A 13,867-nucleotide genomic window follows, 5' to 3' on the forward strand; every position below is an offset into this window, starting at 1 on the left:
CATGAATGCTGTAATTTTTTTTTTTAGTCTTTCAACAAATTCATGACTTTGATATATAAAAATATTACTGATCAAGTATGCAGAGCCTCTGCTACTAATGGCTGCTCACGCAAAAAGTTAAGCAAGTTTGAGTGTGGTTAGTAGTTGGAAGGGTATATCGTTCTATGCTGTTGGCACACTCTCCCTCGATGAGTCTTTGAACTCCCTGGAGGTATCACATTATAATAATAATAATTTAGAATATTTAATCATTCCATGTACTATAAACAAAATAATAGCTTCATAACTATATACAATGAGTTGCATATGCAGTTGCATCACAAATCAATCTATTACATACTTGGTTGCATTTTAGATGTGGCCATATGAATTCTATGGCTCCAAGATTGCATTTTATTATCAAGGCTTTTTCCACATCATATAGCCTAATTCCCTGGTTAGAATGGATTCTAGTGACTATTGCCATCTTATAATAATATTCTGCACTAAACAGAATATAGATGTAATGCAAGTCCATCTCATGCCCTACTGCTGTAAATGTGATATGATGCCTGATTTATCCTTCCAATGGTGTTAAACATTGCTTATGTAATCAACCAATTTTCCAGTTTGATCATATTGGCATTTTACATGAACAAAAAGCTAACACATCTATTCAAAAATGCCTCAAGTATACCAAACATTAATATTATTACTCTGGTCTCTTTAGGTTCATGGACTCCATGGAGGTGTCATGTAATAATATCACTGTATATGCATCCATTGGTGGGATACCTATAACATCTACTCTGCATTTCTGATTGTCTCACATAATCTCTTGGTGTTTCTCTTAAAATAGAATTATTCTATCCAAGAAAATTTTCTCAGACACAGAAATGAAGCAAACCATTACCATTACTTGCTATCCTATACAAGAAATCAAGCTGGCTTGCAAGTGTTTGATAGTGAGTGTAAAAAAATAAAATATACAGTATGCAAGGAACGTTACTTTAAAAAGGAAATTAACCTGAAGTCTAAAGATACTATTATTGCTGAGGTATCCTTAGACTTTCTAATAAAATAAAATAAAGCAAATTTCCTTTAACTTTATTTTAAATTTGTTTTGAAATGTCTCTTATACAAAAATATAATCAGTGAAAGCATAATTAAAAAAAAAAAAAAAAAAATCCCATCAACCTTTACAATTTGAAACATTAATTAACTGCCAAAGCATTAAAAAAAAGTTATATTTACCTGAATTTTATTAAAATACTGCCCAGCTTCATACGGAACTATATTATAGGTAGCAATGCCAGTAACAGGGATTTTGGTTGGATTTTCAGCAGTATAAAAAGCTAAAGCTGTTTCTCCGGGATATACCTAACATATATAAATAGTAAATGTGTGCAGACATTATCATACATAATGGAATAGTGTGACTTGGTATCTAAACATATACACAATGTGACAAAAAAAAAGTAACAAGAATGAATTCAAATAAATCAAAATATGGATTAAGGAAAATATTGTCTTTCATGTCTTCCTCAAAATAATCCCCAAGTGACCAAATATATTTGTTACACATGTTTCTGATAACTCTGAAAAGACTGAAAAAACACATCTGCTATGATCATATTTAGTTCTGCTTTCCCATTCTTGTGAATGAGGAACATACTGGCATTGTTTTGATCTCAGTTTCAACTTAGGAAAAAAAGTGAAGTCACCACTAAACCACATGGCAGTTGCATTAATACTCACCATGCAACTTATCACTAAATATGAACAATGTATGTGTGTATATATATATGTTTATAGATTGATTTACTCAGTTTGAGTACATGCTATTTAGTATTTAATGACTAGAACTCTGAGAATTAAAAAAATAATAAAAGAAGATTTTATTTGCACGACTAGTTTTGTCTTTCACAGACTTCTTCAGGTGCAAAACACATAGAAATAACCATACAGGAACTGGCTCTGAACAGTACAAAAAGGCATTAGCAAATAACTGTTAAGGTCAAGCCTTGATGAGTTTAAAAAAGAACTCTTTCTAAATGTATTATTAGGCATACATGTGCGTTTAAGATCTCGAGAATGCCAATATTGGACAGAACAGTGACAATCTGACAAGTTGTAACTAAGGTTACCTGTTGATATTATTGTTATTATTATTATTACCCAAGACCTCATGGAGTCAAAGACTCATCTGGGAGGTCCTTTTATCACACACACAGCTCATTATACCGTGCTTTGAACACATTCAAACTCCCTGCAGACACCACACTCTCAGGCAAGGCATTTCAATCATTTACAACTTTACATTAAAAAAAACCTGCCTTTCACTCCCCCAACTCACACCCTCTTTATACAGTTTCCAGGGATGACCTCTGGTTCTCCCCCAATCTCCCACTATTTTCTGTAGAACTTCTCCAGCACTGATCCTATAACAACCCCTTACTAACTTGTAGGTCTCTATCATATCTCCCCTCTTCCTCCTGTCCACCAGACTATAAATTGCATCTCCTCAATCATTCCTCATATTCAACATTCCAGAGGTTAGAAACTACCTTAGTCAGTCACCTCTGGATCCTTTCCAACATCTCTTCATCCTTCTGAAAACCAGGTGACCAAATCTAGGCACAATAGTCCATGTGTGGCCTAATAAAAGCCTTATACAACGGAACAAGAATCTCCCTACTTCTACAAGTCAGTGTCCTATGTATCATTCCCAGAAGCCTTTCTGTTGTCTTCACAATTTTGGCTATGTGTCCCCTAAATTTCAGATCCTAATCCACTATCACCCCCAGGTTTCTTATTTCTTCCACCTTCAACAATGTATCCTCACCAAGCATAAATTCTGCATCCCATCTTTGTTTTCAAAATTTTAAAACCTTACATTTTGCAACACTGAACTCACATCCCCATTTCTGTGCCCAATCTCTCAATTTATTCAAGTCTTCCTGCAAGGTCACAACATCCTCACTACTCCTCATGGTTCGTCCCAACTTTGCATCATCTGCAAACAACTGAATATCTCCATCCAAATCTTCACCTATATCATTAACATACAAGTTAAACAGTAATGGCTCTAAAACAGATCCCTGAGGCACTCTGCTAATGATTTTCCTTTTCCTTGACATCGCTCCCCCATACACAACTTGTTGATACCTATCAGATACCCAATCTCTAATCCAATGCACCAATCTAATATCCAATCCCATCTGCTCTAGTTTGACTATCAATTTACCATGAGGTACTTTATCAAAAGCCTTTGCAAAATCCAAGTATATCACTGTGTATCCTTCTCCTCTGTCCAAGGAAGCAGTCACTATGTACAGGGTTAAAAATTATTTCTTTTGATTCTATTATTTTCCTTTCTATTTCATCGTAACAACGATAAATGTTATTTTATAATAAATTTAGTTTAATCCTTTATCCAAGTGTAAGCAAACAAAGTTTGCGCCTGAAAATATCTTCAGGACTGAGGTAAGGTAGTGCAACATCAGGCAACTTCGAGCTAAGGTGGACCTAGCTCTTATCATTCCTTGTCTCAGTATCTCCCATAATGCAAAGCACATCTCCTTGCAGACATGTAGGAGAACATCGGTTAAAAGGGAACATAGCTTTGGTACTATTGTGAAGAAAGTCTGTATGTTATATTTTTTCAGAATCTTCGGAATAAGGAATATTTAAGGAAAATAGAAATGTTCCTTTAAAACTTGTAGTATCTTCATTGCGGCGAGGTAGAGGATTGAACAGAGAATTGAAGATTGAATTTCTATTCCTTAATCAGCTCTGTCACATCAAAATTGACAAAGACTCTAAGAAAATATAACATATGAACGTTCTTCACGACACTACCAAAGCTACATTCCCTTTTAAGTCAGCCGAAGACTAGACATAACTATCTCAAATATCCCGACATCTACTAGATTTTCTGCAATTGTGGTAAACCATACTTTGGCCAGACGGAAAAATCAATTGAACTTCGCATTAAGGAACATCAAAGAGATATAAATTACAAGAGAACATGAGCCAGTGCTTTATCTAGCCATGTTTTGTTTTCCACAAATTCCAATGAAGAAGGATTCCCACATCCAGTTCTCTGGGAAAAGTCAAATAACATGCATCGTTGTTACGATGAAATAGAAAGGAAAATAATAGAATCAAAAGAAATAATCCTTAACCCTGTATATATCAACAGTAACCTTAGTTACAACTTGTCAGATTGTCAGTGTTCTGCTATCCAATATTGGCATGCTCAAGATTTTAAACGCACACATAATACAGTTAGAGAGAGTTCTTTTTTAAACTCATCAAGGCTTGAACCTTAACAGTTAATGCTAATGCTTTTTTGTACTGTTCGGAGGCAGTTCCTGTACGGTTATCTCGCTAATTATTTCTACGTTTTTTGCAACTGAAGAAATCTGTGAAAGACAAAATTAGTCGTGCGAATAAAATATGCTTTTATTTTTTAATTCTTAGTGTTCTAGTCATTAAATACTAAATAACACACACGCACACATGTTATCACAAATATAAATATAAATGTTTATCACAAATATAAATAAATATATTACACTATCATATAACAAAACTTAAGTATCATTAATGAAATTTAATGAAATTTACAATCACTATATATAATATTATAAAAACTGAACATCAGAAGTAAAATTATTATGTGAGATTTTTACTATTTCTTTGAAATTTTTTCAAAAAATAAAATAATAATCAAAACACATACATATTATAGAATTCTAATTTTAACAATAATCACAATTCTTATGAATATGATTTCTTGGCCTCAAATTATACTGTCTTCGTAGACTATTTTCATCGGATTTATCAACTGTAATTTGAGTTATCACTTTCTCGAGAATCATCTGATAAATCCAAGAGATATAAATCTCTATCATGAATATGAGCAAAATTATTCTTATCACTTTTATAAGCTTCTAATAGTTCATCCAATTCTGTGGATTTATCATTGATTAGTATGGACTCTTCACTAACAGTTTCAAAAGACTGATTATCTTGATAAGTAGTATTTAAGTTAGAAGATGATGTATATTTTTGAATACTTTTTTTTAAATTTGGGTACTTATGATATTCTGACATCAACTAATCCAAATTACAATTGTTTTCATGATCCGAATTGTTCTCATGTTGCTTATTCATATTATGTAGTTTCTCTTCAGAGAATTAGGTACATAACTATATGATCTTTTACAGCTATTATTATGGCTTTGTTGTCCAGAATTTTGTGAAAATAGATTGATATCATGTTTTATTATTTATAATGGGAAAACCTTCATCCATTAACACTTTATTTAAATTATCTCCTAAACATATTAAATTATCATTCATTAATAGGTCTTAACCTATCAGAGTGCACATTTAATATTTTGTTTGGATTGTTTATATCTTGTATTTTAAAATTTACTGGAGATAACTTCTCTAATATCATGTAAGGACCTGAACTTTTCTAACCAATTTATCAATCTTTTTAAGAGACCAATTTTATTATCTAAAAGTACTAAATATCACCAGGAGCAAGTAAGAGAGAGATAGAGAGAGGGATAGTGGATATTAAAGATCCAACATTATTTCAAAGCTGAATATTATTAGAAACTACGAAAGATTCATAAATTTGACCAGAGAGCTAATGATATATACAAGCCTCAACACTGGAGTTGCCTTAGCTTTGCACTACTTAAAAGAACATGACTACTGCCCAAGTGTCTATATCTATAGGTCACTTCAGAGATCTCTGAAGTGATCACTGTTTGATATCTTCAGAGAAACTTCAGAGATCACTGTATAAGTAAAGGGTCTTGTCCAAACACTACAATTTCCTGGATCCGTCTAACTTCAATGAGTGACCCAAAGGATCATTTAGCTCACTACTCAGTGACAGGCTCACTCACCCACTGAGCAGAACCACTTACATCCCAGGGGAAAAAGCATTTGCCAAAGCAGTCACCCCAGAAAATACCAATGCCCGCAAAGGAGCAAAAACTCTCCTCAGGCAGAAACCTTAAGAGAGCAAAAACTCCTGTTCAATACCAAAGAAATCTGATATCAGAGAAACGTATTTTTGTAAGTGAGCTCTCGGTAGGTGCATAAAAGTAATTAATAAAGAAAGAACCATATGGTTTCATTTTAGTGAAGTAAATTATGCAGAAATAGTGGATATTAACGATCCAACATTATATTAAAGCCAAATAGAGTTTGTGGATAGTATGAAAGTTTCATAAATCTGACCAGAGAGCTTACAAAAAATATAGTCCTCAGCATCGGAGGATTGTCATCAAGTATTTCTCTTGACAGAATCTTCACATCCCTCTCTTTTGATCTTTCATACGCTTCTTGCTCTTCCCTTGCACCATTTTCTTTTTTTTGCTTCTCTGCTGTGCCACTTACCAGACATTTCTCTAAGTATTCAAGCACATGTTTTATCCTGTCAAAGACCATGTAGGTATGCTCCCTCTCTCATTATCATTTGCAATGTTGGAATGTATGTGTCCCGGCAGTTGTATATGTGGCAGGAGAGAGAAGGGGGAAAATGTATATGCGCAAAATGCAGGCAATGGGAGGAACTTATTGATTTGGAAATGACCATAACTGACCTCGTTTAGACTACAACTGACCTATGAGTCAGAGACGGGAGAGTCTCCACATATATATATATATATAGAGAGAGAGAGAGAGATGACTGGTATTATAGACGGTGAGAGAAGTATGAATAAAATAATAAGAACAGGGAGTACGGAAAGGTTGAATGATTCTGAAGTTTTAGGAGTGGTCTCAATTGGGAGGATGAATGACAAACAAGAGTGGCTGACTTACAGAGAGAGAGATAGATGAGCTGAAAGAGCAGGTGGAATGTCTGGGGAATGAGATGAGAAGTGTGAAAGATGAGGTTACGCAAATGGAAGAGACGAATGCAAGGCAAATCAGAGTAGGAGTAAGAGAGAGTTATGGGAATGAGAGAAGAGGAGAGAATAGGAACAATAATAGAGGAGAGGGAATGAGAGAGTTATGGGAATGGTAGATGAAGAGAGAATAGGAACAATATAAGAGAGGGAATGAGTGAGAGTTATGGGAGTGATAGAAGAGGACAGAATGGGAACAGTAGAAGAGAGGGAATGTGAGAGAGCTGTATGAATGATGGAAGAGGTGAGAATAGGATAAGTGGAAGAGAGGGAATGAGTGTCATATATAGGAATGATAGAAGAGGAAAGAATGGAAACAGCAGGAGAGAGGGAATGAGAGGAATGCAAGGGAGCACGGGGACTAGGGATAGAGTGATGTCGGGAAGGCAGGTAACTAGGGGGAGCACAGAGAGAAAGTGTTACAGGAGAGAGAGAGAGGGGGATGCATATGAGCAATTGAGGAATAGGGTGGTAAGAAGTGTAATGTATGGGGACTCAATGATCCGTGGTGTTCAAGATAGGATGTGAGGAGTGTTTGCCAGGAGGAACGATAGAAAGTGTGGCTATGGCAATTAAGAGAGGTAAAAGGGTGAATGAGATGATTGTGATGGTAGAATAAATGACTTGAGTGGTAACGTAAGTAGGGCAGTGAGAGATATGAGATTCTTGTTTTAGGGTGTATGAAAGAAGATGCAGAGAGGAAAGATAGTGTGTGTGTGTGTGTGTGTGTTGCCTAGGTATGATAGTGATGAGCTGAGCAGAAGAGCGGTGATATTGAATGGTATAATAGCGAGAATGTGTCAGAAGAGAGGATTGGAATATGTGGATGCTTGGAGTACGTTTGAGAACAGAGAGGAATGGTATGCGAGAGACCGCTTGCATTTGAATGAGGAAGGACGTAGGCATCTGGAAAGATTGCTGTACTGAAAGAGTCAGTGTGGATGGTAGCAGGGATGGCCTCTTGTGGGAATGGGTACTTGGGAGAAGGGGGATGACATCACGTAACGCTGAGCTCAGTGGAGTCTAGAGGGGATAATGCTGGGTACAGAAACAATGGCATTTTTATGCTTTATACTCATGCCAGGAGTATTCGGAATAAGGGAGAGGAATTGGTGGCACTGATAGCATCAGCCTGACCAAAGATTATTGGGATCACCGAGATGTGGTTGACAGAAGAGGACATAATAACAGAAATAGAAGTTGCTCGGTACAGCATTTTTCGGCAGGATAGGAAGGGAAAGTGTGGTGGTGGAGTGCTGTTTATGATAAGTGACGACCTATGTCCTCTAAGAGTGGAGGCTTTGGAAGGCTGTGACACTACTGATTATGAAAGCATACGGTGTGAGGTGGAGGTGGGCAAGACAGGATATTTAGTGGAGTGTTGCTACAGACCAAGGAGCACAGAGGGTGGGGACCAGGAGATGTTGAGACAGTTGAGCATGGCAAGTGCAAGAAGAATGATTGTTATGGGAGATTTTAACTACAGCAGTATAAATTGGGGAGAGGAAGATGCATGTAGCAATAAGGGAATGGAATTTCTAGAATTCTTGAATGACAAATGTCTTAGGCAACATGTAACAGAGGGAACAAGAGGTTCGAGAGTTTTGGATTTCATTATAGCATCAGAAGAGTAGATAATAACTGAGAATACATCTCTCCTGCCAGTTGGAGAGAATGATCATATGGTTGTGACTTGGAAAATGAATAGACATGCCGGAGTATCAAAGAGATGGGAACGTATGTGGAATTATAAAGCAGGTGATTGTAATAGTCTTAGACATCAAATTGGAGAAGTTTCATGGAGAGAGGAATTGGAAGGCCGGGATATCATTAGTGCTTGGAAATTGTGAAGGAATATTTGTTAGCAGCAATGGTAAGCTGTATTCCACGAGTGAAGAAGAGGACACAATTTGGAATAAAGTGGATGACAAACGATATTAAACAGGAACTGCATACGAAAAAGAGGTTATGGAAGAGATATAAGGAGACAGGTGAAGAGACGATGTATGAAGAATATAAGACGCAGGCCAGCAGAGTGACTAGGTATGGTAAGGAAGGTGAAACTGGAATATGAGAAAAGATTGGCCCTTAGATCCAAGGAAAAATCCTAGGGAATTTTATAGCTATGTGGCCAGTAAGAGGAGAAATGACTGTGGAAGAATGACATTGTGGGATAAAAATGGGAATAGAGTGACTGATGCAGAGGACATAGTGGAATTGTTCAATGAACACTTTATGGGAGCAGTGGCATAGCTAGAGGAGGGGAGGCACTTTGAACCCTTTTGAACTTTTACAGTTAATTCTAAAATGCAGGCTCGAGAACTCAGTTCCAAATTTTGTAATACTACTGCGAATTTTCCTCACAATTGCTGTAGGTGTTGATGGTTGTGAGAGGAGTTTTTTTAAATAAAATGGATCAAGAATTACCTACATTACTATGAAATAGACTTCGGCAATGTCATCGATGATTTTGCTAACAGAAAAGTAAGAAATATAACATTTTAGAATATTGAAATTAAAGTTTTGCTTGAAAAATAAATATAGCATTTTAATTTATTTCCCTATACACCGTTTTGACTTTTTGTAGTATTTTTGGTGTATTGAGAGGGGCAGCAAAAGCTCTAGCTACAGCACTGTATTGGAGTATTTCATCCTGGAGGAGTCAATTTGAATACTAGAGGGATAGGGCAGATTCGAGGTTTAGAGGTGCAGGAGGAGAGTGTGTTCCAAATACTGAGTACTCTGGATGTCAGTAAAGCTGTGGGACTGGATGGTATTTCACCACGAGTTTTGAGAGAATGTGCAGGACAGTACCTTTGACCTGGCTTTTCAATGAAAGTTTGGCTGCAGGAAAGGTGCCCATGGAATGGAAGGAAGGTAAGATAGTGCCATTGCATAAGGGCAGTAGCAGACTGGAAGTGTCTAATTATAGGCCAGTTTGTGTGTGTGTGTCATCAATAGTTAGTAAGATCTTGGAGAAAGTACTGAGGGACTGTATACAGCATTGGGCAGATGAGGGTAATGTTATCTGTGAAAGTCAACATGGATTTGTGAAGGGGTGCTCTTGTTTTAGCAATATGCTAGCCTTTTATAATAGTTACAAGAGCATTAGATGAGGGAAAGGCATATACTGCCACTTTCCTAGACTTAGCAAAGGCATTTGACAGGGTGCCACTTGATAAGCTGATATTCAAGTAAAAGCACATGGGTCTGGATGTCAGATTGGTCAAATGTATTCAGGATTGGCTGTCCAATAGATATCAGAGAGTTGTGTATGGTGGAGCAATATCAAAGAGGCAGAAGGTTACAAGTGGGATTCCACAGGGCTCAGTACTGGGACCTGTATTGTTTAACCTTTATATCAATGACATTGTCCGTGGATTGCAAGGGGATATTCAATTGTTTGCAGATGATGTGAAGCTGGGAAGGGTTATTAGTAATAGTGCAAATGTAGCAGCCCTGCAAGAGGATTTGAATAAGCTAGATAGATGGGCAAATGAATGGGGGTTTCAGTTTAATGTAGCATAATGTAAGGTCTTGAGGTTTGGGACAGATTGATGGGATGCTGCATACTCTATGAGAGGAGTTAAACTGGAGGAAGTAGCGGAGACAAGAGATCTGGGGTTGATGATTGATAGAAACCTAAAATTTAGGGGACATATTGCAAAGGTAGTGAAGGTAACACAGAGGATTGCTGCAATAACGAGAAGGACACTGACCTGCAGAGACAAACGGATTATGATTCCGTTGAATAAGACTCTGATCAGACCACACACAGACTATTATTCTCAGATCTGGTCCCCAGGATTTGAAGGGGATAAATTAACTGTGGAAAGGGTACAAAGGCAGATAATAAAGATGGTGTCAGGACTGTACAATGTTAGTCATCAGGATTGGCTGAGAGAGTGTGGACTGCAGAGTTTGGTGGATAGAAGAAGGAGAGGTGATATGATTGAGACTTTTAAACTGCTGAGAGGTGGTTACAGGGTTGACACTGGGGAGTTCTTTCGCTTGGTTGATCAGCAGGAAGGAGTGATGACAAGAGGCCATCCCTGGAAGTTACGAAAGGAAACTGTGAGCAAGAGGGTAAGGAGTGGTTTCTTTGTGTGGAGGGTAGTTGAGCCGTGGAATGCATTGCCTGATGGAGTGGTGGGAGCGAGAATGGTCAGTGAGTTTAAAGAGTGGTATGATAAACTTTGTGTTTCTCAGGGGGGGACCTCCCCTCGATGAGTCTTGACAGACTTTATGTCTTAGGAAGGACCTCCCTCGATGAGTCTTTTGACTCCTAGGAGGCCTGAATAATAATAATAATAATAATAATAATAATAATAATAACACATGATCACTATCAATTTCGCTCCCTCTAAAAACCCCTTGTATTCATGATATTATTTAGTTTGTTGTTAATAATAATGTAATCTGTTATTGATTTTGTTGTTCTTGCTTCCCATGTGTACTTATTTATATTTTTATGCCTGAAGAAAGCATTGCTGATTTTTCGACTGTTAAATGTGTAGAAGTCTCCTAATAAAATTCCATTCTTATTGATTACTGATTCTACCTCTGATCCAATGCCTCCTGTTATGTTATTTCCCACTCTAGCATTGAAATCTCCCATCAAAATTGTTGCTTCGTTTTTATTTATTTCATCAATACATTCCTGAAGTTTTCTAAGTTTTCTGTAAAATTCTTCTGTCTCTTCCTCATTTTCATTCACTGGTGCATAAATTCTGAAAATATTGAATGTTTGATTCATAATTTTCATTATAACTTTGATTATTCTGTCTGATACCTAAATATAATCTAAAATTTTGTTTTTTCAATTTTTATTAATCCAAATTGCAACCCCCAGATGAAGCCCATTTGTCTTCTGGAACTTCAGAGAAGATCATGACATAATCTTCCAGAATTTGAGATCCCTTCTTTTTCTTTTTTTGTCTCTGTTATTGCTGCTATATCAGTGTTTCTATTTTTTAGTTCTCTGTTTAGCTCATCAATTTTGTGTGTGGTTCCATGGACATTCCAAGTGGCTATTTTTAATTTTTCAAAGAGTAGTCCCTGTCCATTAGCTGGGTCAATTCTGATCAAATCCATCCTATTTTTCTTCTTCAGAGCTTTGCAAGTAATTTGAAATTTCCCCTGGATAGGCTACCAACCTCTTGCAGGGTGAGTTCAGTGGGGGGCTGCCACTTTAAGGTCTCCAAACCTGCCTTTTGGGAGGGAAAGCAGACTCCCACTGCATGAGATGAAAAAAATAAAGTATAATAGGAAAGATTCACCCCTAGCCCTCGAATACTCTAATAGCATTGGGGGGGGGGGGGGGTAGAGGAGCAAGAGGAACAACAAAAAAGAAAGAAAGAAAGAGTAGGGACCGGTCTACGGATAATATACAGATGTATAATACATGAAGTAAGGCATGGTTCAGCATCAGGTACCTCGGGTTTTCCGCTCCTGTACTCACTAAAGTGAGCCATTGTGGTACTTTTATCACCATTAATTTATGCTTAGACTCATTTTTCCATTAAATGTGCATAATAAAACTTGCTTCATGATTTCTGAAAACTTTAAGAGATTTATATAAAATTGCTGAGAATACCGTATAGAGCATAATTGTTTATTTTCGAACAGGGGAAAAAAAAAATCTCAAATAATAAGAGATTACCACCACTTATTCATTTTCGGTGGAATAAGTGCTCAAAAAATAAAAAAATAATAAATAAAACCAATCTTAGTGTCTCTGATTATTACCAATCTCTGATTATTGCCTGTTATGTATCTTTAGAGACATACAGTAATTGTTTTTGTATTCTACTTCTCTTGTCCTATTTTTGAGACTAAGTTAAGTGAATGAAGCGAATATTTCTTTAAGACTTGGAGAAAATGTTTTTTTTAAGGTAAATAATTCTGTAACCCAAGGCATAGGACACTATCTCGCAAAATGCTAATTTTTCAGTACAGCCGAAAGAATAATCTTTTACCACTGATCCTTCATAAATACTCTCAATTTGGAGTAATGCTGCAATTTGCTGCAGATAGGTTAATGATAAACATGTTTAACTTCTCAAAGAGAGGAAATTTTAGAATAGTGCTCTGTATCCTGCGAAACATGAACACCATGAAAAATTTAAATTTTTTATGAAAATTGGAGATAGTGTCCTATGCCTCTGGGCCATAGAATTATTAGATACTGGAAAGAAATGCAATATTCATGACACAAACCTTAACTACAGCAAAGAATTTGGAATTACACATTTATCGTTATTATTTTTTTTAGACAGCAAAGTTAGTTTCATTTTTGGGATCCTTCTCCCCTAATCGAGTAGTAAAAAGAAAAAAAGGAAAATAAAATAAAAATATAAACAACAGAATAAAGATGTTATTTCATAAGAATAAACAAAAGGTACACAGATGATAATCTTTCAAAATTAATAAATATAAAACTATTTTGAATTAGTCTTTCTGATGACTAAAATTAATATCTTTGAGATCTCCTTTTTTTTTATAATCAGAAGATTAATCATTCATACACTGGCATGCTATTCTTCTTTTCCTTCTCATCCATCGCTTAGGATGGGTAGAGTCCCCTAATGAGGGATTTATGATGAATTAATGCAGCTGGCTCATTACTCCTCTGCTACATCCCCTAAGGGAAAATATTCATGAATGTAGATCTATGTGTTCATGGGGCCAGCTTGTCTGTTCTGAGGGATGAAAAACCAGAGTTTCCACATGAAAAATACCTCTACCTCTGTATGAGATCAGCTAACTCATCTTTAGTCAAAAGAGACCAGATAAATTCCGCACCTCATGGACAGGAACTGGAACCTAGGTCTTTCCGACCAAAGGGCTTCATCTATACCGACTGAGCCACGGAGGATCTGACATGCTATTACCAGTTGTTTTACAAATTAATGAATATTAATAATATGACTATCAGTCTACCAGACTGA

At 36.4% G+C, this 13,867-nt stretch overlaps 1 protein-coding gene across 4 annotated transcripts in view; it reads right to left on the reverse strand.

Annotated features, from left to right (window-relative positions):
- Cox11 (Cytochrome c oxidase copper chaperone COX11) overlaps positions 1–13,867 on the reverse strand; it is a 177,139-nt gene that overhangs the window by 64,958 nt on the left and 98,314 nt on the right. For all 4 annotated transcript variants that reach the window (XM_090397989.1, XM_090397990.1, XM_090397987.1 and 1 more), the window contains one exon: positions 1,234–1,359. In XM_090397989.1, the coding sequence (XP_090254115.1) occupies positions 1,234–1,359 (126 nt within the window). The remainder of the gene's footprint in view (positions 1–1,233; positions 1,360–13,867) is intronic.

The sequence above is a fragment of the Typopeltis vanoorti genome, chromosome 9, assembly GCF_054136105.1.
Source record: "Typopeltis vanoorti isolate ZY-2024b chromosome 9, IOZ_Tvanoo_1.0, whole genome shotgun sequence".
Classification (NCBI taxonomy): Eukaryota; Metazoa; Arthropoda; class Arachnida; order Uropygi; family Thelyphonidae; genus Typopeltis; species Typopeltis vanoorti.